The sequence below is a fragment of the Staurois parvus genome, unplaced genomic scaffold (assembly GCF_062004578.1).
Source record: "Staurois parvus isolate SC_StPar_1 unplaced genomic scaffold, SC_StPar_1.0 ptg001670l, whole genome shotgun sequence".
Classification (NCBI taxonomy): domain Eukaryota; kingdom Metazoa; phylum Chordata; class Amphibia; order Anura; family Ranidae; genus Staurois; species Staurois parvus.
Genome location: NW_028319466.1, coordinates 171,563 through 198,113, shown reverse-complemented (window position 1 = coordinate 198,113; position 26,551 = coordinate 171,563). Strand labels below are relative to the sequence as shown.

Genomic DNA, 26,551 nt, shown 5'->3' with positions numbered 1-26,551 from the left:
GGAGCTCTGTACTGTGCGAGGGGTTTCTCTACCTAGGCCCTTGTTCAGGCTCTTCCTGTTATAGGGTGACAATGCTCTGTCCTTCTCTCCAAATGCACTCCTGTGTTGTCACCCTGTCACAGATCCCCTGGCAACTCCAACCCTGGAGAGGGAAAGAAAGGGGCACGTGCACTGTGCCACACCACACAACAGGGTGAGCTCTGTACTGTGTGAGGGGTTTCTCTAGCTAGGCCCTTGTTCAGGCTCTTCCTGTTACAGGGTGACAACGCTCTATCCTTCTCTCCAAATGCGCTCCTGTGTTGTCACCCTGTCACATAGGCTGCTGATGGAAAGTGACTATCGCCACGTACAATATGCAAGCACGGCCCACTGTGGTCACCATCACCTTGGTATTATATATGATCACTCTTCTACTTCAAAATATAAATGAAATGCTACAACTTTAAAAAAAGTGATAAAAGTTGTGCCTAAACTCCAAGAAGAGGTCTTTCCAGTTCGCAGAGTCATCCCCCTGTCCCGGGTCACGGGCTTTCAAGGCTCAGATGACACAATTCCAAGACAGGAAGAACATCCACCTCAGACGTGACCTGCCCGTCTGAAAGCGCAGCAGCACAATGGCACCTCAGCCACCCACGCTGTGCCATTCAGCCGAGAATGCCCGCATTGTCCGTGCCCATAGGAAGGAGGGGGGGGGGAGGACGCTGCGAAGACCCGGTACACCGCTAACCCTTACAAATGAATGCCCCAGCCTGTGAACAGTCTTTAAAGGGCAACTCCACGTTCGTGGGAAAAAAATATATACTAATATTCATTTATTTATTTATTTTTTATATATATAGAAAATATATATGATCCCCTATTGCCCGGGGGCCCCATGAGTTGTCAGTCCGCCCCTGACGGCACTATATAAGTACCTGAAATAAATCAATCGTTTTTAAAAAGTGCAATTTTTGCTTTTTGAAATATTCCCCTTACTTCCTGTCCCACTGAGCAAAGAGGAAGTGATCAGAAATTTCCCTCAAGGGGTCACAGATTACATTAAAACAACTGTCAATGGTTTTCACATTTCCAGACTGTATGCAAAAGCAAAAAAAGTGTTTTGTCCTTTAATAACTGGTTCTATTCCAGACATCGGGGGTTGGGCTCGCGGCGTAGGGGTGAGGAGGATGAATACGGCGGGTCAGTGAAAAGGACGCGTCTGAGCTGCTTGGGATTCCGGCTTCAGAATGAGCCCTCTGTTGACAGTGTCCAGCCTCTGGATCTACCAGGATACAAGCTGGCCAGCCATTGCATGAAACAGCATGTGCGCAGTGACGTCCCACGGAGTTGACAAGCGTCACGGCCGGGTCTGCCGCAATGATAATGTGACATTACAGGCTGCGTAGGAAACATTATGCAAAGCAGGGAATGGCGTAGGCACATTCCTCTGTATTACCCCCCCCCCCCCTTTGGGGCCCATGGCATACAATTTGTAGGCTTTTATTGTTGTGTCAGGGGGGGGTCAGCACACGAGATCGCATATTTTCTCTGCATGTAAATATACGCCTACTGGGCACATGGCATGCCGTTTAAAGACCACTAAACTGGTTTAAAGGGCCAAACATGGAGGATGACATGGATAGCTTCTCCTTCTCCTGGCTGCTAGGCTGATCCTGCGATTCCAATACTAATAGACCCCAAATCTCTCTTAAAAGAGGACCTGTCACGGTCCATGCTTTGGCAAGGAATGTTGTTCATCCTTTGTGAAAGCAATAAAGTTGATAAAAAAAAATGAGACTGCGTTAGAAAAAAAAAAAAATCTTAAAATAAAATAAATAATAATAATAAAAAAATTAAAGCGTTCCTCCTCCTGTTCTCACGCACATACATAAACGGTGATCGCACCACATTTATGACTCGAGTGGCTAAACCAGCAATGGGCAAACTATGGCCCGCGGACCTTTTAATCCGGCCCGTGGAGCGTGATGCTGTCAGGATGTGTGTAGGCGGGGCAGCGTGACGAACGTGAGGGGAGCTAGGCTCCTCTCACAGTTCGCCCTGAAGACCGGAACGGCGCGGGAACACGGCGAGAAGAACAAAGGTAAGTGAATGAATTACTATGGGGGATGAATTACTATATGGGGGATGAATTACTATATGGGGGATGAATTACTATGGGGGATGAATTACTATATGGGGGATGAATTACTATGGGGGATGAATTACTATATGGGGGATGAATTACTATATGGGGGATGAATTACTATGGGGGATGAATTACTATGGGGGATGAATTACTATATGGGGGATGAATTACTATGGGGGATGAATTACTATATGGGGGATGAATTACTATGGGGGATGAATTACTATATGGGGAATGAATTACTATATGGGGAATGAATTACTATATGGGGGATTAATTACTATGGGGGATGAATTACTATATGGGGGATGAATTACTATATGGGGGATGAATTACTATGGGGGATGAATTACTATATGGGGGATTAATTACTATAGGGGGGATGAATTACTATGGGGGATGAATTACTATATGGGGGATGAATTACTATATGGGGGATGAATTACTATGGGGGATGAATTACTATAGGGGGGATGAATTACTATGGGGGATGAATTACTATATGGGGGATGAATTACTATGGGGGATGAATTACTATATGGGGGATGAATTACTATATGGGGGATTAATTACTATATGGGGGATTAATTACTATAGGGGGGATGAATTACTATAGGGGGGATGAATTACTATAGGGGGGATGAATTACTATGGGGGATGAATTACTATGGGGGATGAATTACTATATGGGGGATGAATTACTATGGGGGATGAATTACTATGGGGATGAATTACTATATGGGGGATGAATTACTATGGGGGATGAATTACTATATGGGGGATTAATTACTATGCTTACTATGGGGGAATATTACTATACTTACTATGGATGACACATACACATCATTCATCTACTCTTGGTCCGGCCCCCGGGTCCAATATTTGAACCCATTGCGGCCCTTAAGTCAAAAAGTTTGCCCACCCCTGGGCTAAACAATAGGCGGCCAGGTAAGTCGGCCGATCAGACCGATCTGTGCCTGATCAGCTGCACTGGAGACCAGAGGAGAGATCTGGGGTCTAATACCCCAAATGTCTCTTTAAAGAGGACCTGTCACGGTCCATGCTTTGGCAAGGAAAGTTGTTCATCCTGTGTGAAAGCCATAAAGTTGATAAAAATAAGGAGACTGTGTTAAAAAAAAAAAAAGCTTAAAATAAAATAAATATTAATAAAAAAAAAAATTAAAGCGCTCCTCCTCCTGATTGCACCACACTTGTGAGGTATCGTTGCGAACGTCAGAGCAAGGGCAATAATTTTAGCTCCAGACCTCCTGTGTAATTCTAAACTGGTAACCTGTAAAGGCTTTTAACCCCTTCACTCCGCCGCCTCCCGGCCCTTTAAGGGTTTCAGAAGCCAGGAGGTGGGGTTTAGAGTCATGTGACCGCCGTGACGTGATGTCACGGCGGTCACATGATCAGGAAAGGTCCCTATCAAAAGAGGAGATCGGGACCTTTCTGTGAATGCCGGACATGTGTGCTGGGAGCGTGCAGGGCGCGCGCTCTCGACACATATGTTCTTTTTTAATAGAATGCAAATGTGCGGCCGCTCGGCGTCTAGGCCCAGACTCCGGGAGGCCGCACATTTGCGTTTGGCCAGCATGAAGAGGTTAAAGCATTGCTTATGGAGATTTTTAGGTACCAGAGTTTGGCGCCTTTCCACATGCGTATGCAATTTTAACACGTGACGTGTTAGGAATCTATTTACTCGGCGTGACATCATCTTTACTATTTTAACAAAACGATATGTATTATATAGGGTTTGTGTATTTTTTCCAAAACAATTCAGAAAAACTGCCGTGCAAATATCATGTGACAAAATTGCAACACCCACCATTTTATTCTCTAGGGCAGAGGTGTCAAACTGGTGGCCCTCCTGCTGTTGTGAAACTACAAGTCCCATCATGCCTCTGCCTTTGGGAGTCATGCTTGTAACTGTCAGTCTTGCAATGCCTCATGGGACTTGTAGTTTGGAAGCAGCTGGAGGGCTGGAAGACCAGTTAGCCACAACTCAAGGAACCCCTAGCAACCTCTAGAGCACGGGTGTCAAACCGGCGGCCCTCCAGCTGTTGCGAAACTACAAGTCCCATCATGCCTCTGGGAGTCATGCTTGTAACTGTCAATCTTGCAATGCCTCATGGGACTTGTAGTTTGGCAACAGCTGGAGGGCCGGGAGAACAGTTGTATCCCTAGCAACCTCTAGAGCAGGGGTGTCAAACCGGCAGCCCTCCAGCTGTTGCGAAACTACAAGTCCCATCATACCTCTGGGAATCATGCTTGTAACTGTCAATCTTGCAATGCCTCATGGGTAGTTTGGCAACAGCTGGAGGGCCGCCAGTTTGGCACCCGTGCTAGGGCCTCTGCTAAAAAAAAATACACAATATTTGAGGGTTCAAAGATTTTTACAGGTAGGAATTGGCCCGAGGACTGGTTAAAAGGTAAAGTCTAGGTACGATCTTTATTGCATAGGGGTGTTGGACCAATGTGAGGATCACCATACACATAACAATCTGGCCATACAATCTTTGTACAATCAATTTTGGATTTACCAAAACTATGCAATACGAGGAAATACCTAGTTAATCCAATCCATTTGTACCCTTGCACTGAATAGTTGTTGGTAGTTTCAAAACAGATTGTACAATCAGATTGCAACATGAGTGGCGAGCTTATTTATGCCTGCCTTATATCTGGGGGCCGCAATCACGATCTTCATGGTGTCCAATCAGAGAATGCCTTGCGCTCATTGACGGAAATACAAGGTGTTCTGTGACTGGCGGCGTTGCGGAGTTCTCTTAGGAAGGCAATGGTTTATGACAGGCAGTGCACAGAGCGAGCGAAACGGCATTCGGCGAGGATTTAAATCTGTTTTAAATACAGAAGGGGAAGAATGTGGGCAGTGTGGTCACATCACTCACATACCACAGATTGCTGTAATAGTTGGTGGGAATGGCTGACACAATAGGGAGGCAGAATCCAGAGTGACAAAGAGAACTGTAACAGATGAAAGAGTCGATGGAAACAAATAAAACGGTTACGTCGGTAACAAATGCACTGTGTGTATAATGTATCAGAGAAATCACTACTTCCCAACCAGGGTGCTCTTGGGGTTCCCCTGGGGTTCCTAGTCTGCCCTGGATCAGAGAAGGATGGGAAGACTCTGTGATCCAGAAAAGGTGGATATGATGGGGAGACTCTGATGTGATGGGGGGCCTCTGATGTTTAGGGGGCACTTTGATATGATGGGGGGGGGGGTTCTCTGACTATGATGGTGGGCCTCTAAAGCATAGGGGGGAACTGTGATGTGATGGGGTGGCTCTGCAGTGATGGGCACCTCTGATGTATAGGGAGGACACTGATGTGATGGAGGCCTTTGATTCCATGATGGAGGGCCTCTGAAGCATGGGGGGGGGGGGGGGACTCCATATTAATGGCCATCATGTGGTGGGACTCCTTATTAATGTCCATGATTTTCAATAGGATGTTCATCAAGCTAATATAGGTGTGAAGGTCAGGTTTCTACAAACATCTGCCTATATAATGTCTCTCCTGGAGAACCATTGGGGAAACCCATCAATGAGGGAGTCATTGGAGCACATTAATGGCCATGATGGGGGGACTCCATATTAATGGCTATGATGTGAGGGACTCCATAGTAATGGTCACGATGGCGGGATCCATTTTAATGGCCATGATGGGAGGGACTCCATAGTAATGGTCACGATGGGGGATACATTTTAATGGCCATGATGGGGGGGGGGCTCCATAATAAAGGCCATGATGAGGAGGGGACTCCATATTAATGGCCATGATGGAGGGACTCCATAGTAATGGTCACGATGGGGGATCCATTTCAATGGCCTTGATAGGGGTCTCCATATTAATGGCCATGACGGGAGGGACTCCATAGTAATGGTCACGATGGGGGGATCCATTTTAATGGCCATGATTGGGGGGGGCGGCTCCATAATAATGGTCATGATGAGGAGGGGATTCCATATTAATGGCCATGATGAGGAGGGAACTCCATATTAATGGCCTTGATGGGAGGGACTTCATAGTAATGGTCACAATGGGGGGATCCATTTTAATGGCTATGATTGGGGGGGGGGGCTCCATGATAATGGCAATGATGAGGAGGGGACTCCATATTAATGGCCATGATGGGAGGGACTTCATAGTAATGGTCACAATGGGGGGATCCATTTTAATGGCCAAGAGGGGGGGGGGCTCCATGATAATGGCCATGATGAGGAGGGGACTCCATATTAATGGCCATGATGGGAGGGACTTCATAGTAAGGGCTCGTTCACACTAGGCTGTTTTGCCAACGCTTGCCAAACGCCCCTATAGCGTTTGGCAAGCGTTGGTCCGGCGTTTGCGGAGCGTTTTTTAACGCTCGGCAAACGCTCCGCAAACGCCGCATGCGCGGTTTAGCGGCGGTTGCTAGGCATTTGCCGAGCGTTAATAACGCCCCACAAACGCCTATAATGCAGTTTGAGTGGTGTTACCGCTCCGCAAACGCCCCGCAACCGCGTCGCAACCGCACCGCAAACGCCGGCCGGGCGTTTGCGGAGCGGCACCATAGACGAGAATAGGAGGCTTCAAAGCCTCCTGACTCGTCCAGAGGCGTCCGTTTTGCCGCGACGCAACGCGACGCGACGCAAACGCTCCCGTTAGAACAGCACCATGTGCTGTAATGTGCAGAATTGGCAGAGGCGTTTGGGAAGCGGTAAAAACGCTTCCCAAATGCCTCTCTGCCGCCTGCACACAAGGCTAGTGTGAACGTAGCCTAATGGTCACAATGGGGGGATCCATTTTAATGGCCATGATTGGGGGGGGGGGGCTCCATGATAATGGCCATGATGAGGAGGGGACTCCATATTAATGGCCATGATGGGAGGGACTTCATAGTAATGGTCACAATGGGGGGATCCATTTTAATGGCCAAGGGGGGGGGGGGCTCCATGATAATGGCCATGATGAGGAGGGGACTCCATATTAATGGCCATGATGGGAGGGACTTCATAGTAATGGTCACAATGGGGGGATCCATTTTAATGGCCATGATTGGGGGGGGCTCCATGATAACGGCCATGATGAGGAGGAGACTCCATATTAATGGCCATGATGGGAGGGACTTCATAGTAATGGTCACAATGGGGGGATCCATTTTAATGGCCATGATTGGGGGGGGCTCCATGATAATGGCCATGATGAGGAGGGGACTCCATAACAATGGCCATGATTTTGAATGGGATGTTCAACAAGCTAACATAGATGAGATGGTCAGGTATCTACAAACGTTGGCCCATACAGTGCATCCCTTGGAGATCCATCAAGAAAGCTCATCAACGAGGACATTGGAGCACTGGAAGCAGCCAAGACATTTGCCCAACCATGACCTTTCCCCTTCCTTCATATCTTCATAGCTTAGACCTTCTCCTACAACAAGATGGTAGACCTCCCTGTTTGGAGCCATGGGCCGCCCCTACTAACACAAGCAATAACCTGAGCGTTGTTTGCCTTTATCAGGCCTCCCATACTCAAAGGTCAAGTTAGAACCCAACTTGGCAATATTCATGAGGACTCATTGATCCTTTTTATCTCAATCTGCAGGACGATATAGGCTGCTCTCCCTTCGAGTGACCCCATCATCCCACATAGATCACCTTTATCTTCCTCCAGCCACGATATAGGCTGCTCTCCCTTAGAGTGACCCCATCATCCCACATAGATCACCTTTATCTTCCTCCAGCCACGATATAGGCTGCTCTCCCTTCGAGTGACCCCATCATCCCACATAGATCACCTTTATCTTCCTCCAGCCACGATATAGGCTGCTCTCCCTTCGAGTGACCCCATCATCCCACATAGATCACCTTTATCTTCCTCCAGCCACTTACAGAATATACGGCACCTTCACACGGGACTTCTCCCGGTGTGTCCATTCGATGGCGTTCATCTCACCTCATCCTGGGCCGCAATCATTGGCCCCTTCAATTATGCATGTGACGGCATCTTTAGCACTCTCAGTTTTCAGCACATTAAAGCACTTTGTGGTTGTAACATGCATTATTAACATGTCCCCTCTGTGATCACTTCCATTCTGCGTGTCACTCCCCCGGACAGTGTAACTGATAAGAGGGGAAGAGATGTAAACGTTCACAGAGATTCCAATGGCTCCAGCCCTGTGTGAGGTCTCTTCCCCTCTGCGGTCCCTGATGTGTGATATAGATTGAAGTGGGCCGAGTATCAGACCTATTGTTTCCATGTTAAGTGCATGCATCAGCGATCCCTGTATTCCCCCTGACAATGCCTTCATCTGCCTTTCTCTCCAGAAGGACAGCGCCATCTTTGCTCAGGCTTCTACTTCCTAGACTGAGATGCCAGCTCAGAGATGACACAATCACGTAAAGCTGTGCACTTTTTGGATGTGTCCACAAATGCATGACACAGATCAGACCCTGCTGCAGCCTCTCCGCAGGGGGGAGAGGAAACTGAGGAAATGCTTCTTCCTGCCTGCAGCAGACTGATGATCATCTCAGCCTAGGCGAAGTCACTGGAATGGGGAGCATTTTAGTGCAAACTTGTACCATTATGCTGGCCATAGACGGGTAAAAAATTGGCCGATTTTCGCACCGTTAGTGGGTTAATTGGTCGGCCGTTTTTTGGGGTTTTGGCACATGTTTTTTTATCGGTCATGTTGGAAAATTTGCGCCCGATTTTGACAATCGGCTGATTTTCCTGGCAATGATTGGCAAATCGGGAAGAAAGAAAGAAAAAGAAATAAAGAAAGGAAGGAAGGAAGGAAGGAAGGAAGGAAGGAAGAAAGAAAGAAAGAAAGAAAGAAAGGAAGGAAGGAAGGAAGGAAGGAAGGAAGGAAGGAAGGAAGGAAGGAAGGAAGGAAGGAAGGAAGGAAGGAAGGAAGGAAGGAAGGAAGGAAGGAAGGAAGGAAGGAAGGAAGGAAGGAAGGAAGGAAGGAAGGAAGGAAGGAAGGAAGGAAGGAAGGAAGGAAGGAAGGAAGGAAGGAAGGAAGGAAGGAAGGAAGGAAGGAAGGAAGGAAGGAAGGAAGGAAGGAAGGAAGGAAGAAAGAAAAGAAAGAAAGAAAGAAAGAAAGAAAGAAAGAAAGAAAGAAAAACGTAGCCTGAACCACAAAGGAGCACTGAATCCAATGAGCATTTGGCTACAGCCTAAGTGGGTGCCCAGGCAGCATGCACCCAGGGAAAGCTCTATGAAGGAACATTATAAACCTGATAAGTTGGCTCTGTGGATCTCACATATTTATGCCAATGGAGTGTGTAAAGGTGTAGGTCAGGGGTCTTCAAACTTTCTAAACAAAGGGCCAGTTTACTGTCTTTCAGACTTTACAGGGGACAGACTCTGGCCATTTGGAGTTGAAAATGTCCCAACGTCAGTGGGAGTAAACCATGCCCCGTTTTTGGTGTCAGTGAGAGGAACAGTGCCCCATTGTTGGTGTCACTGGGATAAATTGTGCCCCATTGTTGGTGTAACTGGGCCCATCATTGATTTCACTGGGCCCATCATTGGTGCCATTGGAAGGAATAGTGCCCCATTGTTGGTGTCACTGGGATTAATTGTACCCCATCATTGGTGTCAGTGGGAGGAATAGTGCCCCATCATTAGTGTCAGTGGAAGGAATAGTGCCCCATCATTGGTGTCAGTGGGAGGAATAGTGCCCCATCATTGGTGTCAGTGGGAGGAATAGTGCCCCATCATTGGTATCAGTGGGAGGAATAGTGTCTCATCATTGGTATCAGTGGGAGGAATAGTGCCCCATTGTTGGTGTCAGTAGGAGGAATAGTGCCTTATTTTTGGTGTCAACTGGAGGAATAGTGTTCCATTGTTGGTGTCAGTAAGAGGAATAGTGCCCCATTGTTGGTGTCAGTGGGAGGCATAGTGCCTTGTTTTTGGTGTCAACTGGAGGAATAGTGTTCCATTGTTGGTGTCAGTGGGAGGAATAGTGCCCCATTGTTGGTGTCAGTGGGAGGAATAGTGCCCTGTTGTTGGTGTCAGTAGGAGGAATAGTGCCCCATCATTGGTGTCAGTGGGAGGAATAGTGCCCCATCATTGGTGTAACTGGGAGGAATTGTACCCGATTGTTGGTAACAGTGGAAGGAATTATGTTCCATCATTGGTGTCAGTGGAAGGAATTACGTCCCATTGTTGGTATCAGTGAGAGGCATAGTGTCCTATTTTTGGTGTCAGTGGGAGGAATAGTGCCACATCATTGGTGTCAATGGGAGGAATAGTGCCCCATCATTGGTGTCAGTGGGAGGAATAGTGCCCCATCATTGGTATCAGTGGGAGGAATAGTGCTCCATCATTGGTGTCAGTGGAGGAATAGTGCCCCATCATTGGTGTCAGTGGGGGGAATAGCACCCCATCATTGGTGTCAGTGGGAGGAATAGTGCCCCATCATTGGTGTCAGTGGGAGGAATAGCGCCCCATCATTGGTATCAGTAGGAGGAATAGTGTCCCATCATTGGTGTCAGTGGGAGGAATAGTGCCCCATCATTGGTATCAGTGGGAGGAATAGTGTCTCATCATTGGTATCAGTGGGAGGAATAGTGCCCCATTGTTGGTGTCAGTAGGAGGAATAGTGCCTTATTTTTGGTGTCAACTGGAGGAATAGTGTTCCATTGTTGGTGTCAGTAAGAGGAATAGTGCCCCATTGTTGGTGTCAGTGGGAGGCATAGTGCCTTGTTTTTGGTGTCAACTGGAGGAATAGTGTTCCATTGTTGGTGTCAGTGGGAGGAATAGTGCCCCATTGTTGGTGTCAGTGGGAGGAATAGTGCCCTGTTGTTGGTGTCAGTAGGAGGAATAGTGCCCCATCATTGGTGTCAGTGGGAGGAATAGTGCCCCATCATTGGTGTCAGTGGGAGGAATTGTACCCGATTGTTGGTAACAGTGGAAGGAATTATGTTCCATCATTGGTGTCAGTGGAAGGAATTACGTCCCATTGTTGGTATCAGTGAGAGGCATAGTGTCCTATTTTTGGTGTCAGTGGGAGGAATAGTGCCACATCATTGGTGTCAATGGGAGGAATAGTGCCCCATCATTGGTGTCAGTGGGAGGAATAGTGCCCCATCGTTGGTGTCAGTGGGAGGAATAGTGCCCCATCGTTGGTGTCAGTGGGAGGAATAGTGCCCCATCATTGGTGTCAGTGGGAGGAATAGTGCCCCATCATTGGTATCAGTGGGAGGAATAGTGCTCCATCATTGGTGTCAGTGGAGGAATAGTGCCCCATCATTGGTGTCAGTGGGGGGAATAGCACCCCATCATTGGTGTCAGTGGGAGGAATAGTGCCCCATCATTGGTGTCAGTGGGAGGAATAGCGCCCCATCATTGGTATCAGTAGGAGGAATAGTGTCCCATCATTGGTGTCAGTGGGAGGAATAGTGCCCCATCATTGGTGTCAGTGGGGGGAGGAATAGTGCCCCATCATTGGTGTCAGTGGGGGGAGGAATAGTGCCCCATCATTGGTGTCAGTAAGAGGAATAGTGCCCCATCATTGGTGTCAGTGGGAGGAATAGCGCCCCATCATTGGTATCAGTAGGAGGAATAGTGTCCCATCATTGGTGTCAGTGGGAGGAATAGTGCCCCATCATTGGTGTCAGTGGGAGGAATAGTGCCCCATCATTGGTGTCAGTGGGAGGAATAGTGCCCCATCATTGGTGTCAGTGGGAGGAATAGTGTCCCATCATTGGTGTCAGTGGGAGGAATAGTGTCCCATCATTGGTGTCAGTGGGAGGAATAGTGTCCCATCATTGGTATCAGTGGGAGGAATAGTGCCCCATCATTGGTGTCAGTGGGGGGAGGAATAGTGCCCCATCATTGGTGTCAGTAAGAGGAATAGTGCCCCATCATTGGTGTCAGTGGGAGGAACAGTGCCCCATCAGTGGGAGGAATAGTGCCCTATTGTTGGTTTCAATAGGAGGAATAGTGTCCCATTGTTGGTGTCAGTGGGAGGAATTGTACCCCATTGTTGGTACGAGGGAATTATGTGTGGTTGTCCATGGAATGGAATCCCTTCGTTTGTGTCAGTGGGGGGGGGGGGGGGGGATTATGCCCCACTGTAAGTATCAAAGGATGTAAAATTGCCCTGAGGGTCAGATAAAAGCAAGAAAAGGGCCACATGTGGCCCCCGGGCTGCAGTTGGAGAATGGCTGCATGTTATCCATAGGGGGGGCAACAGCAACCAGGTTAGTTCTGGTCCCTTTGGTCTTCCATACCTAAACATGGCGGGTTGGACTACGGTCACGTCCAACCAATCACGTCAGACGCAATCTGTTTTTATAGTCAATAAATATCAAAAGTCATTGCTGTATACAGGACATGAAGGTGGATGGGAGCCTCTGGCCAGCACTGAACTCTGACAAGCCGGAACACATCGGTACTTTCTGCCAGCTATTCAGCAATACGAGAATAATCCAAAATGCCGTCAGGTACCAAGAAAGTAAAACAGTTCTTTAAAATCCGACATATTATAACATATAAAAATACAACACTAATTACCAGCATGAAATATAAAAAGGAGAATCTGTTTTTACTTACACTGTGCATGTGCCTCAGCATTTCCACATACCTGGAAGGAAACAAATGAACAATTATCAACAGACGGTAATACACAGGAAACATGTCTGTGCTGCCCGCAGCAGCCAATCAGAATGAAGCTTCCTCCAATTTGTTTTTGGTCATTTATATTATTTATTCCACCTTACTAACCGTTCTGTATCTGCCATCCCTCTCTGCCAATCCCTCCACTGACCTCCACTCAGTGTCCTCCACCCCTCTCTGCCAATCCCTCCACTCAGTGTCCTCCACCCCTCTCTGCCAATCCCTCCACTCAGTGTCCTCCATCCCTCTCTGCCAATCCCTCCACTGACCTCCAATCAGTGTCCTCCATCCCTCTCTGCCAATCCCTCCACTGACCTCCACTCAGTGTCCTCCACCCCTCTCTGCCAATCCCTCCACTCAGTGTCCTCCATCCCTCTCTGCCAATCCCTCCACTGACCTCCACTCAGTGTCCTCCACCCCCCTCTGCCAATCCCTCCACTCAGTGTCCTCCATCCCTCTCTGCCAATCCCTCCACTGACCTCCACTCAGTGTCCTCCATCCCTCTCTGCCAATCCCTCCACTGACCTCCAATCAGTGTCCTCCATCCCTCTCTGCCAATCCCTCCACTGACCTCCACTCAGTGTCCCCCACCCCTCTCTGCCAATCCCTCCACTGGCCTCCACTCAGTGTCCTCCATCCCTCTCTGCCAATCCCTCCACTGGCCTCCATTCAGTGTCCTCCACCCCCCTCTGCCAATCCCTCCACTGGCCTCCACTCAGTGTCCCCCACCCCTCTCTGCCAATCCCTCCACTGACCTCCACTCAGTGTCCTCCATCCCTCTCTGCCAATCCCTCCACTGGCCTCCACTCAGTGTCCTCCATCCCTCTCTGCCAATCCCTCCACTGACCTCCACTCTGTGTCCTCCACCCCTCTCTGCCAATCCCTCCATTGGCCTCCACTCAGTGTCCTCCATCCCTCTCTGCCAATCCCTCCACTGACCTCCATTCAGTGTCCTCCATCCCTCTCTGCCAATCCCTCCACTGACCTCCATTCAGTGTCCTCCATCCCTCTCTGCCAATCCCTCCATTGGCTTCCCATTGCCCAACAGATAAAATTCAATACACTAACAATAACATATAAAGCCATTTATAACTCCGCCCCAAATTACATCACCGACCTTGTCTCTAAATATCACCCAAACCGTCCTCTCCGCTCCTCCCACGACCTCCTGCTCTCTAGCTCCCTTTTCTCCTCCTCCCATGCTTGTCTCCAGGACTTCTCCAGAGCTTCCCCCATCCTCTGGAACTCTCTACCCCAATCTATCAGACTATCGCCTACTCTGCTCACTTTTAGGCGATCTCCGAAAACCTCTCTCTTCAGGGAAGCCTATCCTGCCCTCAGCTAATAATGGAATCTTCTCTTCCTCCTACCAGTCCATCCCCCACAGTTACTACCTTTTGTACCACTAGCCCCTCCCTCCTAGATTGTAAGCTCCCAGGATCAGGGCCCTCCTGTCCCTCTTGTATTGAACTGTATTGTTGCTGTATTGTCTCCCGTTATATTGTAAAGCGCTGAGCAAACTGTTGGCGCCATAAATCCTGTATAATAATAATAATAATAATAATAATAATAATAAATCCTGTATAATAATAATAATTTATAAATTGATAAACTGATGTTTATAGAAATATGTCATTATCTGTGTAAAATCTAAATAAAATAATAATAACACTAGTAATAAAAATATTATTTTTATAATTATTATTGTTATTACTATTATTATGATTATTAGGTTCCCCTGCATTGTGTAAAAAGGCAGTTTTTTCCTGTCTTCTCTGATCCTCCCCTTCTACTGTCCGTAAATCCATCTGTTGATAGAACAGAGCCTTGGGGGCAAGCTGCACATGCTCAGTTTGGTGTGTATTGCTAGAGTTTTTTTTCTTTATTTCTTGGGAATGTGCATGTGATCAGCACAGAGCCAATCAGCGCTGTCCAGACAGGGGGTCAGGGGTCATCCGTTCTCATAGGACAGTCAGAAGAGAATGAAAACTCCTACAAGATTTAGCCAGTGCTCTGCTGGACACTGAGAGAAGTCAGGAGACTGCTATATACTGCTGATGAAAAAAGGTATTTAGCAGTTTATATTTACTAAAATAATTGCATTTCCATGTTCTGTGTACTGTGGGAGACCAGATATAGTGAATGCAGCTTCTGGGGAGAGTAGATATAGTGAATGCAGGGTCCGGGGAGAGCGGATATAGTGAATGCGGGGTCCGGGGAGAGCGGATATAGTGAATGCGGGGTCCGGGGAGAGCGTATATAGTGAATGCAGGGTCCGGGGAGAGCGGATATAGTGAATGCGGGGTCCGGGGAGACCGGATATAGTAAATGCGGGGTCCGGGGAGAGTGGATATAGTGAATGCAGGGTCCGGGGAGAGCGGATATAGTGAATGCGGGGTCCGGGGAGAGCAGATATAGTGAATGCGGGGTCCGGGGAGAGCGGATATAGTGAATGCGGGGTCCGGGGAGAGCGGATATAGTGAATGCGGGGTCCGGGGAGAGCGGATATAGTGAATGCGGGGTCCGGGGAGAGCGGATATAGTGAATGCAGGGTCCGGAGAGAGCGGATATAGTGAATGCAGGGTCCGGGGAGACTAGATATAGTGAATGCAGGGTCTGGGGAGAGCAGATATAGTAAATCCAGGGTCCGGGGAGAGCGGATATAGTGAATGACGGGTCCAGGGAGACCAGATATAGTGAATGCGGGGTCCGGGGAGACCAGATATAGTGAATGCGGGGTCCGGGGAGAGTGGATATAGTGAATGCAGGGACCTGGGAGAGCGGATATAGTGAATGCAGGGACCTGGGAGAGCGGATATAGTGAATGCAGGGTCAGGAGAGAGCAGATTTAGTGAATGCAGGGTCCGGGGAGACTAGATATAGTGAACGCAGGGTCCGGGGAGAGCAGATATAGTGAATGCAGGGTCCGGGGAGATCGGATATAGTGAATGCAGGGTCCAGGGAGAGCGGATATAGTGAATGCGGGGTCCGAGGAGAGCAGATATAGTGAATGCAGGGTCCGGGGAGAGCGGATATAGTGAATGCAGGGACCGGGGAGAGCGGATATAGTGAATGCGGGGTCCGGGGAGAGCGGATATAGTGAATGCAGGGTCAGGAGAGAGCAGATTTAGTGAATGCAGGGTCCGGGGAGACTAGATATAGTGAATGCAGGGTCCGGGGAGAGCAGATATAGTGAATGCAGCGTCCAGGGAGAGCGGATATAGTGAATGCGGGGTCCGGGGAGAGTGGATATAGTGAATGCCGGGTCCGGGGAGACCGGATATAGTAAATGCGGGGTCCGGGGAGAGCGGATATAGTGAATGACGGGTCCAGGGAGACCAGATATAGTGAATGCGGGGTCCGGGGAGACCAGATATAGTGAATGCGGGGTCCGGGGAGAGTGGATATAGTGAATGCAGGGACCTGGGAGAGCGGATATAGTGAATGCAGGGACCTGGGAGAGCGGATATAGTGAATGCAGGGTCAGGAGAGAGCAGATTTAGTGAATGCAGGGTCCGGGGAGACTAGATATAGTGAACGCAGGGTCCGGGGAGAGCAGATATAGTGAATGCAGGGTCCGGGGAGATCGGATATAGTGAATGCGGGGTCCAGGGAGAGCGGATATAGTGAATGCGGGGTCCGAGGAGAGCAGATATAGTGAATGCAGGGTCCGGGGAGAGCGGATATAGTGAATGCAGGGACCGGGGAGAGCGGATATAGTGAATGCGGGGTCCGGGGAGAGCGGATATAGTGAATGCAGGGTCAGGAGAGAGCAGATTTAGTGAATGCAGGGTCCGGGGAGACTAGATATAGTGAATGCAGGGTCCGGGGAGAGCAGATATAGTGAATGCAGCGTCCAGGGAGAGCGGATATAGTGAATGCGGGGTCCGGGGAGAGTGGATATAGTGAATGCCGGGTCCAGGGAGAGCGGATATAGTGAATGCGGGGTCCGGGGAGAGCGGATATAGTGAATGCCGGGTCCGGGGAGAGCGGATATAGTGAATGCAGGGTCCGGGGAGACCGGATATAGTGAATGCCGGGTCCGGGGAGAGCGGATATAGTGAATGCCGGGTCCGGGGAGAGCGGATATAGTGAATGCAGGGTCCGGGGAGAGTGGATATAGTGAATGCAGGGTCCGGGGAGACCGGATATAGTGAATGCCAGGTCCGGGGAGACCGGATATAGTGAATGCCGGGTCCGGGGAGAGCGGATATAGTGAATGCAGGGTCCGGGGAGAGTGGATATAGTGAATGTGGGGTCCGGGGAGAGCGGATATAGTGAATGCGGGGTCCGGGGAGACCGGATATAGTGAATGCGGGGTCCGGGGAGACCGGATATAGTGAATGCGGGGTCCGGGGAGAGCGGATATAGTGAATGCAGGGTCCGGGGTTTAGTAACACTTTAAGTGCTTTGCTCCAAGGCAGCTCATTTCAAAAGAAGGATCTGTGAACGCAGCCTAGCGGGGCTATACAACCTACGACTCTATTCTTCGAGGTCACTTGGAGCAGAATCATAGCACAACATGAATGGAGTGTGATCTGTGTGTCTATGTATTGCATCTTACACATCAGAATCCCGTTCCCGTACTTACGCTTTCTCCGAGGAGAGCAGATCCTCCACGATCGTCAGCGCTCTGGTTGGTCCGTCTCTCTAAAGCAGATAAGAATAATAGAGAATCACAATAAATTTCCAGGTCATAAAACCGCACAAGTGTGTACTTATACTATTCCTAGCCAAAATATTTAAATCTTCCCCCGGCCTCCCCTTCAGTCTTGCACAGGTGTAACGGTTCCTCCCCTTCAGTCTTGCACAGGTGTACTGGCTCCTCCCCTTCAGCCTTGCACAGGTGTAACGGCTCCTCCCCTTCAGTCTTGCACAGGTGTATTGGCTCCTCCCCTTCAGGCTTGCACAGTTGTACCGGTTCCTCCCCTCCAGTCTTGCACAGGTGTACTGGCTCCTCCCCTTCAGTCTTGCACAGGTGTACCAGCTCCTCCCCTTCAGTCTTGCACAGGTGTAACGGCTCCTCCCCTTCAGTCTTGCACAGGTGTATTGGCTCCTCCCCTTCAGTCTTGCACAGGTGTACCGGCTCCTCCCCTTCAGGCTTGTACAGGTGTACCGGCTCCTCCCCTTCAGGCTTGCACAGGTGTATCGGCTCCTCCCCTTCAGGCTTGCACAGGTGTACCGGCTCCTCTCCTTCAGTCTTGCACAGGTGTACCGGCTCCTCTCCTTCAGTCTTGCACAGGTGTACCGGATCCTCCCCTTCAGTCTTGCACAGGTGTACCGGCTCCTCCCCTTCAGTCTTGCACAGGTGTACCGGCTCCTCCCCTTCAGTCTTGCACAGGTGTATTGGCTCCTCCCCTTCAGTCTTGCACAGGTGTACCGGCTCCTCCCCTCCAGTCTTGCACAGGTATAATGGCTCCTCCCCTTCAGTCTTGCACATGTGTACTGGCTCCTTCCCTCCAGTCTTGCACAGGTGTAATGGCTCCTCCCCTTCAGTCTTGCACAGGTGTACCGGCTCCTCTCCTGGACTGGAATGGCTTCCTCTGATCTTACTGCACACTGTGAGCTTCTCACAATGTGCTTTAGAAGCTGCAGAAAGTCAGATAGAGCTCCGCCTCGTTTCCTGGCTGGAAGACGTCCAGCATCATCTAGTACTTTCCTCCCCACCCTGACTACCCCTGGCTCCGCCCTTTTCATTCATTGGATTTCAGTTCTTTCAATCATGGAGGCTCAGTATCACGTGGGCATTGTTGATGTGCATTAGAAGCCAGATAGGGTTCCGCATCATTTCCTGGCTGGAGGTCATCCAGTATTATCTAGCCCTTTCCTCCCCAGGCTGACTGTCCCCGGACCGCCCCTTTCCATCATTAGATTTGAGTTCCTTCAATTATGAAGGCTTCACATGCAAATACAGTCTGCCTAGGAACATCCACTCCTCCAGAGTGACACCCAGGGGCGATCCTAAGGTTGGTGTCACCCGGTGCGATAACACTTGGTGACACCCCCTCCGACGATCCCCGCAGGATGGATGGGATCTGCGGATTGGGGAATATAATGGATCAGAGTCCGATCCATTATGCTCAATCCACAGATCCGATCCATCCTGCGGGGATCGTCGGCTTGCTTTACAACTTACCTTTTCGTGGAGCGGGTCCTGTGTCACCCCGTGCAGTAGGTGTCACCCGGTGCAGTGCGCACCCCTCCCCGCACCTGCCTAGGGACGCCACTGGTGACACCCACCCATGAACCCATAAAGGCATTTTGATATCTGAATAATTCCTCCCAAGAGCCAGAGCTTGCATCAGGACTGAGGGCTCTTGAGTGAAGTTCTGTGTTTTCAGGAAGTTATGTATAGCATCCTGCTGGCCTCTCGCACCAGCCATGATCTGCCTGTGGTGCATAGAGAAGCACATAGACCCAGTGATGATATCACTGGATCTAAAATAGGAAATGTAAAAGAACGGAAGTGTTTTATTTAAAAAAAAATGTCATTAGCATGTTAATGATGGGAAAAAAATCTAAGCAGATTACACTTCTAAGTACATACAGTGTAGCAATTTGTATGTAACCCCCTGCAGCAGATCTTGGGGAAATCAACACATTCTTAAAGAGGATTCCAAAAACTCCCAGCCTAATGCAGCAAATGTAATTTCAGAGATTTATGACGCAGTCATAGTGTACACTGTCTGTTATTGGGAAAGTGACAGATTATACGGCTTCTCATATGGACCGCAAATTTCATTTCCTTCTTTGATGTTAACTATAAATCTACATTTTATGGTGGATAAAAAAAAAAAGGGAACAAATAATGTAAATACGGGGGCGGCCGTGAGTGGAGGAAGTCGATACGCAAAGTGTTCTTCTTGTATATCCGAATATATCATAGAGAGTGTTCTGTGCCTGAGGGGTTCTGGAAATGCAAGCTGCCTGGCTCTCATGCTCATCCAATGGCTTCAGAGCTTTCTGACCGAGGAATAAATCCACAGATCTGGAGTTCTTACTATTATTATTTATACAGCACAGTGGCTAAATGGTTAGCACTTCTGCCTGGCAGTACTGGGGTCGTTGGTTTGAATCCCAACCACGGCATCACCTACCTGGAGTTTGTATGTTCTCTCTGTGCCTGCGTGGGTTTCCTCCCATGCTACAAAGACATGCTGGTAGATTAATTGGCTCCTGTCTAAATTGTCCCTAGTATGTGTATGTATGAATGTGAGTTAGGGACCGTAGATTGTACGCCCCTTGAGGGTTAGGGACCTTAGATTGTACGCCCCTTGAGGGTCAGGGACCTTAGATTGTACGCCCCTTGAGGGTCAGGGACCTTAGATTGTACGCCCCTTGAGGGTCAGGGACCTTAGATTGTGCGCCCCTTGAGGGTCAGGGACCTTAGATTGTATGCCCCTTGAGGGTCAGGGACCTTAGATTGTACGCCCCTTGAGGGTCAGGGACCTTAGATTGTACGCCCCTTGAGGGTCAGGGACCTTAGATTGTACGCCCCTTGAGGGTTAGGGACCTTAGATTGTACTCTCCTTGAGGGTTAGGGACCTTAGATTGTACGCCCCTTGAGGGTTAGGGACCTTAGATTGTACGCCCCTTGAGGGTTAGGGACCTTAGATTGTACGCCCCTTGAGGGTCAGGGACCTTAGATTGTACGCCCCTTGAGGGTTAGGGACCTTAGATTGTACTCTCCTTGAGGGTTAGGGACCTTAGATTGTACTCTCCTTGAGGGTTAGGGACCTTAGATTGTACGCCCCTTGAGGGTTAGGGACCTTAGATTGTACGCCCCTTGAGGGTTAGGGACCTTAGATTGTACGCCCCTTGAGGGTTAGGGACCTTAGATTGTACGCCCCTTGAGGGTTAGGGACCTTAGATTGTACGCCCCTTGAGGGTTAGGGACCTTAGATTGTACGCCCCTTGAGGGTTAGGGACTGATGTGAATGTACAATATATATGTAAAGTGCTGTGTAAATTGACGGTGCTATATAAGTACCTGAAATAAATAAAATAAATACAGCGCCAACAGTTTGCACGGCACTTTACAACATAAAGGATGACAGTGCAGATACAATACAATAAAGTGCAAGTAAAAAGGGTTTTGCAGGGTTTTGCGCGTACACATACAAATGAATACAAATTATTTTAGCTTTACTTGGGGCGTGGCATATGCACATAGGTATGGAAATTACTCAAGTGATCAGAAGTAGATGGCGAGCGCCAGAGAGTTGGAGCCGCTTGCACAAAAATAGGAATGACAAAACCAAAATATATATATAAATCAAAACAGTACAGCGCATCATATATACACTATATTGCCAAAAGTATTGGTCGGCCGCCCTTTCCACGCACATGACCTTTAATGGCCCCCCAGTCTTAGTCCGTAGGGTTCAATATTGAGTTGGCCCCGCCCCTTTCCACGTACATGACCTTTAATGGCCCCCCAGTCTTAGTCCGTAGGGTTCAATATTGAGTTGGCCCCGCCCTTTCCACACCCATGACCTTTAATGGCCCCCCAGTCTTAGTCCGTAGGGTTCAATATTGAGTTGGCCCCGCCCCTTTCCACGTACATGACCTTTAATGGCCCCCCAGTCTTAGTCCGTAGGGTTCAATATTGAGTTGGCCCCGCCCTTTCCACACACATGACCTTTAATGGCCTCCCAGTCTCAGTCCGTAGGGTTAAATATTGAGTTGGCCCTGCCCTTTCCACACCCATGACCTTTAATGGCCCCCCAGTCTTAGTCCGTAGGGTTCAATATTGAGTTGGCCCCGCCCCTTTCCACGTACATGACCTTTAATGGCCCCCCAGTCTTAGTCCGTAGGGTTCAATATTGAGTTGGCCCCGCCCCTTTCCACGTACATGACCTTTAATGGCCCCCCAGTCTTAGTCCGTAGGGTTCAATATTGAGTTGGCCCCGCCCTTTCCACACACATGACCTTTAATGGCCCCCCAGTCTTAGTCCGTAGGGTTCAATATTGAGTTGGCCCCGCCCTTTGCAGCTATAACAGCTTCAACTCTTCTGGGAAGGCCGTCCACAAGGTTTAGGAGGGTGTCTATGGGAAGGTTGGACCATTCTTCCAGAAGCACATTTGTCAGGTCAGGCACTGATGTCGGGGGAGGAGGCCTGGCTCGCAGTCTCCGCTCTAATTCATCCCAAAGGTGTTCTATGGGGTTGAGGTCAGGACTCTGTGCAGGACAGTGAAGTTCCTCCACCCCAAACTGGCTCCTCCATGTCTTTATGGACCTTGCTTTGTGCACTGGTGAGCAGTCATGTTGGAACAGATAGGGGCCATTCTCAAACTGTGTCACCCCATTGACTCCAGTACATTCTGTGTGGGCCCCATGACTCCAGTACATCCTGTGTCACCCCCAGTGGCGGACTGACAACACATGGGGGCCCCGGGCAATTGGGGATCATGGGGCCCCTGTGTCCTTGCCCAAACTCAAAAAAGCCTATGAAAAAGGTACCAGGGGCATCTCATGGGGTCCCCTACTGACCCCGGGCCCTTGGGCAGTGCCCGAGTTTCCAAATGGTCAGTCCGCCCCTGGTCACCCCATGACCCCAGCCACTCCAGTACATCCTGTGTCACCCCATAACCCCAGTGACTCCAGTGCATCCTGAGCATCTTGTGTCACCCCATGACCCCAGTAAATCCAAAGCGCACTGAGCACCCTGTGTTACCCCATAACCCCAGTGACTGGTGCATCCTGAGCACTCTGTGTCACCCTTTGATCTCAGTGACTCCAGTATATCCTGTGTCACCCCATGACCCCAGTACCTCCAGAGCATCCTGTATCACCCCAGGACCCCAGTAACTCCAGAGCATCCTGTGTCACCCCATGACCCCAGTAACTTCAGAGCATCCTGTGTCATCCCATGACCCCAGTGATTCCACAGCATCCTGTGTCACCCATGACCCCAGTAACTCCAGAGCATCCTGTGTCACCCCATGACCCCAGTAACTCCAGAGCATCCTGTGTCACCCCATGACCCCAGTAACTCCAGAGCATCCTGTGTCACCCCATGACCCCAGTAACTCCAGAGCATCCTGTGTCACACCATGACCCCAGTAACTCCAGAGCATCCTGTGTCACCCCATGACCCCAGTAACTCCAGAGCATCCTGTGTCACCCCATGACCCCAGTAACTCCAGAGCATCCTGTGTCACCCCATGACCCCAGTAACTCCAGAGCATCCTGTGTCATCCAGTGACCTCAATGATTCCACAGCATCCTGTATCACCCTATAATCCTGGAGCATCCTGTGTCGACCCCAGTGACTCCAAAGCATGTTGAACATCCTGTATCACTCCATGACCCCAGTGACTCCAAAGCATGTTGAACATCCTGTATCACTCCATGACCCCAGTGACTCCAAAGCATGTTGAACATCCTGTATCACTCCATGGCCCCAGTGACTCCAGAGCACCCTGCACATACTGTGTTACCTTGTAACTCATTTGCTTTATGCACCCCTGTGTCTCTTAGTGCACCCCAAAATCACCTCAAAATGTCCTGTGTCATGCAGTGACTCTGTGCACCCAGTGTGCCACCATGACACCTGTGTCTCCATGTACCCTCTGGTATGATAATGTAATCTCCTGGGCAGACTCTCCCCCTGAGGATTTGGAACCTTTGCTTCATGGAAAGAATGGAAAGTAATACAGCCTCTTCTGATACCTCTAGAAATATTGAGCATTCAGCCCTTGCAGGGGGGAGGGAAACCACTGCAAGGCTATTCTTTTCATTGCAATCCCTGAGTTCAGCTTTAAACTCTGATAAGTTTCTGTAAAGAGATGTGTTTTTCTCTTTAAACAAATTTACTGTCCTTTAGCGTGGGAAAATCCCAGCTTCTGTACTGCACTGGGCCGAGGACAAGAGCAACCTCAGTAGCTGTATCCTCCTCGGTAATTAGAGTCATTCTTACAGTAACACTTTTCCTGCTCCAACACTCTCCTACTGTAGACCGGGCAGCTCATTTACTAATGTCTTTGTGACTGCCCTTCCCTCCTCTGACAGTTCTCAACCAGAAATGACCTCAGCGAGACTGGCATCACTTCGGGGTAATAATGCACACTGGGCACTCGGCACGTCCTCATATCCCCACCATGCTGTGTGTGCCAAGTTCTCGGGGAGGCCCCACTTCCACCACTTGTATATATGAAAGATAATCCTTTGATTGATATGTCCTCGTACACAGCTGCCATTGCCTGGTTGGTCATAGGACTCTCTCCCCACCCATACAGCAGGCAGGAAGTGGCACAATCTATCCAAATTTGCCGGGACATTAAACTCGAAAGGAGAAAGGCATTGGCTGCCAGCTGGATGTTCTGCCTTAAATATTCGCTTTTAACTTCGTATAGAAAACTAAACAGAAATCGGATATACTGTATTGATACAGGGCAAGAATATTTTTTGTGTCTGCTTTTTGTTGGAAGGTAATAGTCAACAAATGTTCGGGCTTCTGCTCAGAACAAAAGCCTAATAGAAGTAGGCATGCTCCCACAGCTCCCAACGGTTCCTCAACTGGATGAACTGACTTTTTTCTAGAGCCAAATCCAACCATTCTTATTTCCTTTTAAGTCGTCCCTCTATTTGCCTGATGTATAGACCTCTACAAAAAAGTGTTCTACTACAGTAAACCTTTAATCCATCCTCAAAATGAGCCTTTCTCAACTAGAGTTCCTCCAGAGGCTGCTAGGGGACTGTCCTTTTAGAAACAAATCCCTATATCCCGCTTTCTTTTCAGATGTCTGTTTTTGGTCAGATGTATATACCTCTATACAAAAAGCGTTATACTACAGTGAACCTTTATTGAAAAAATTTAATTAAATTCAATGAACCTTTCTAATTCAGGGTTCTATGGAACCCTAGGGTTTCTTCAGAGGTTGCAAGGGATTCTTTGCCTGTGCTCTGAACAAAAGCTTGCTGAGATCACACGTACTCCCATATTAATCTACTATCCCTCATTTGGATGAGCTGTCCCTCTTCTGGAACCAAATCACTATGTCCCTCTTTCCATTCTGGTTGTCTCACTTTTTGTTCTAATGTTAAGATCTCAATTTTTTTTAAAAAAAAGCATTCTATAGTAAACCATTAAAGCAACCTCTAAATCAGTCTTTCTCAACTAGGGTTCCTCCAGAGGTTCCTCCAGGAGTTCCAGGAGAAATTTCTGCCTCTCGGATACAAAACCACTGAAACTGGTGATCTTTTTAGATATCGGCAAGGAGTTGACAGGAAGCCAACTGAATGTGTCTGTGTAAACTCTAGAAGAGGAAGGTATTGGGTGTCAGCTGGATGTTCTGCCAGTAATGCTCTCTATCAACTTCAAATAGAAAAGTAAACAGAAATGTGATACACTGTATGAATGGCTACAATGGTTGATAGTGTTTGATTTTAGTTTTCGGACAACAAGATAATGGTCAACACATTTTTTGGCCTGTGCTCCCATCAAAAGCCACTGAGAGCACACATACGCCCATAGCTCCCAACTGTCCCTCATTTGGATGGACTGTCCCTCTTTCCTTCTCTTGTCCCTCTATTTGTTCCAATGTATAGACCTCTATAAAAAAAAGTCTTCTAAAGTAAATCTCTAAACCTCAAATTCAGCCTTTCTCAACTAGGGTTCCTCCAGAGGTTGCTCTAAGTTCCATGAGAAATAAGTAATTTCTTTCTAAGATAAGTAACTACTGAAACCAACTATCTTTTTAGATATCTGTAAGGGGGGATTCTTCCCAGGTTTGACAGGAAGTCAGCTGACCGTGTCCATGTAAACTCTAGAAGTAAGGTATTCGGTGTCAGCTTGATGTTCTGGCTGAAATGTTATCTATTAACTTCAAATAGAAAAATAAACAGAAATGTGATATACTATAAAAATGGCTACAGTGTTTACTAGTGTCTGCTTTAGCTGCTGGACAACAAAGTAATGGTCAACACTTTTTTTTGGGTCTGTACTCACAACACAGGCCCACTAGGAGCACACATACTCCCAGTTATACTAGGAAGAAACATAACCCCAAGTCTACTACAAGCACGCATACCCCCAAGTCTACTAGGGGCACACATACCCCCAAGTCTAGGAGCACACATACCCCCAAGTCTACTAGGGGCACACATACCCCCAAGTCTAGGAGCACACATACCCCCAAGTCTACTAGGAGCACACATACCCCCAAGTCTACTAGGAGCATACATACTCCCAAGTCTACTTGGGGCACACACACCCTTAAGTCTAGGAGCACACATACCCCCAAGTCTACTAGGGGCACACATACCCCCAAGTCTAGGAGCACACATACCCCCAAGTCTAGGAGCACACATACCCCCAAGTCTACTAGGAGCATACATACTCCCAAGTCTACTTGGGGCACACACACCCTTAAGTCTAGGAGTACACATACCCCCAAGTCTACTAGGAGCACACATACCTCCAAGTCTACTAGAAGCACACATACCCCCAAGTCTAGCAGCACATATACCCCCAAGTTTCCTAGGAGCACACATAATCCCAAGTCTACTAGGAGCACACATAATCCCAAGTATACTAGGTGCACACATACCCCCAAGTCTAGAAGCACACATACCCCCAAGTATAGGAGCACACATACTTCCAAGTCTACTAAGAGCACACATACCCCCAAGTCTAGCAGCACACATGCCCCCAAGTCTACTAGGAACACAAATACCCCCAAGTCTAGCTGTATACATACCCCCAAGTCTACTAGGAGCACACATAACCCCAAGTCTACTAGGAGCACACATAACCCCAAGTCTACTAGGTGCACACATACCCCCAA

The 26,551-nt window shown here is 48.7% G+C and overlaps 1 protein-coding gene across 3 annotated transcripts in view; it reads right to left on the bottom strand.

Annotated features, from left to right (window-relative positions):
- Positions 1–26,551, bottom strand: part of FGD5 (FYVE, RhoGEF and PH domain containing 5) — a 242,226-nt gene that overhangs the window by 141,807 nt on the left and 73,868 nt on the right. For all 3 annotated transcript variants that reach the window (XM_089663339.1, XM_089663341.1, XM_089663340.1), the window contains exons 4-5: positions 17,352–17,410; positions 12,698–12,728 (exon numbers count right to left, since the gene is read on the bottom strand). In XM_089663339.1, coding sequence (XP_089519465.1) covers positions 12,698–12,728; positions 17,352–17,410 — 90 coding nt within the window. The remainder of the gene's footprint in view (positions 1–12,697; positions 12,729–17,351; positions 17,411–26,551) is intronic.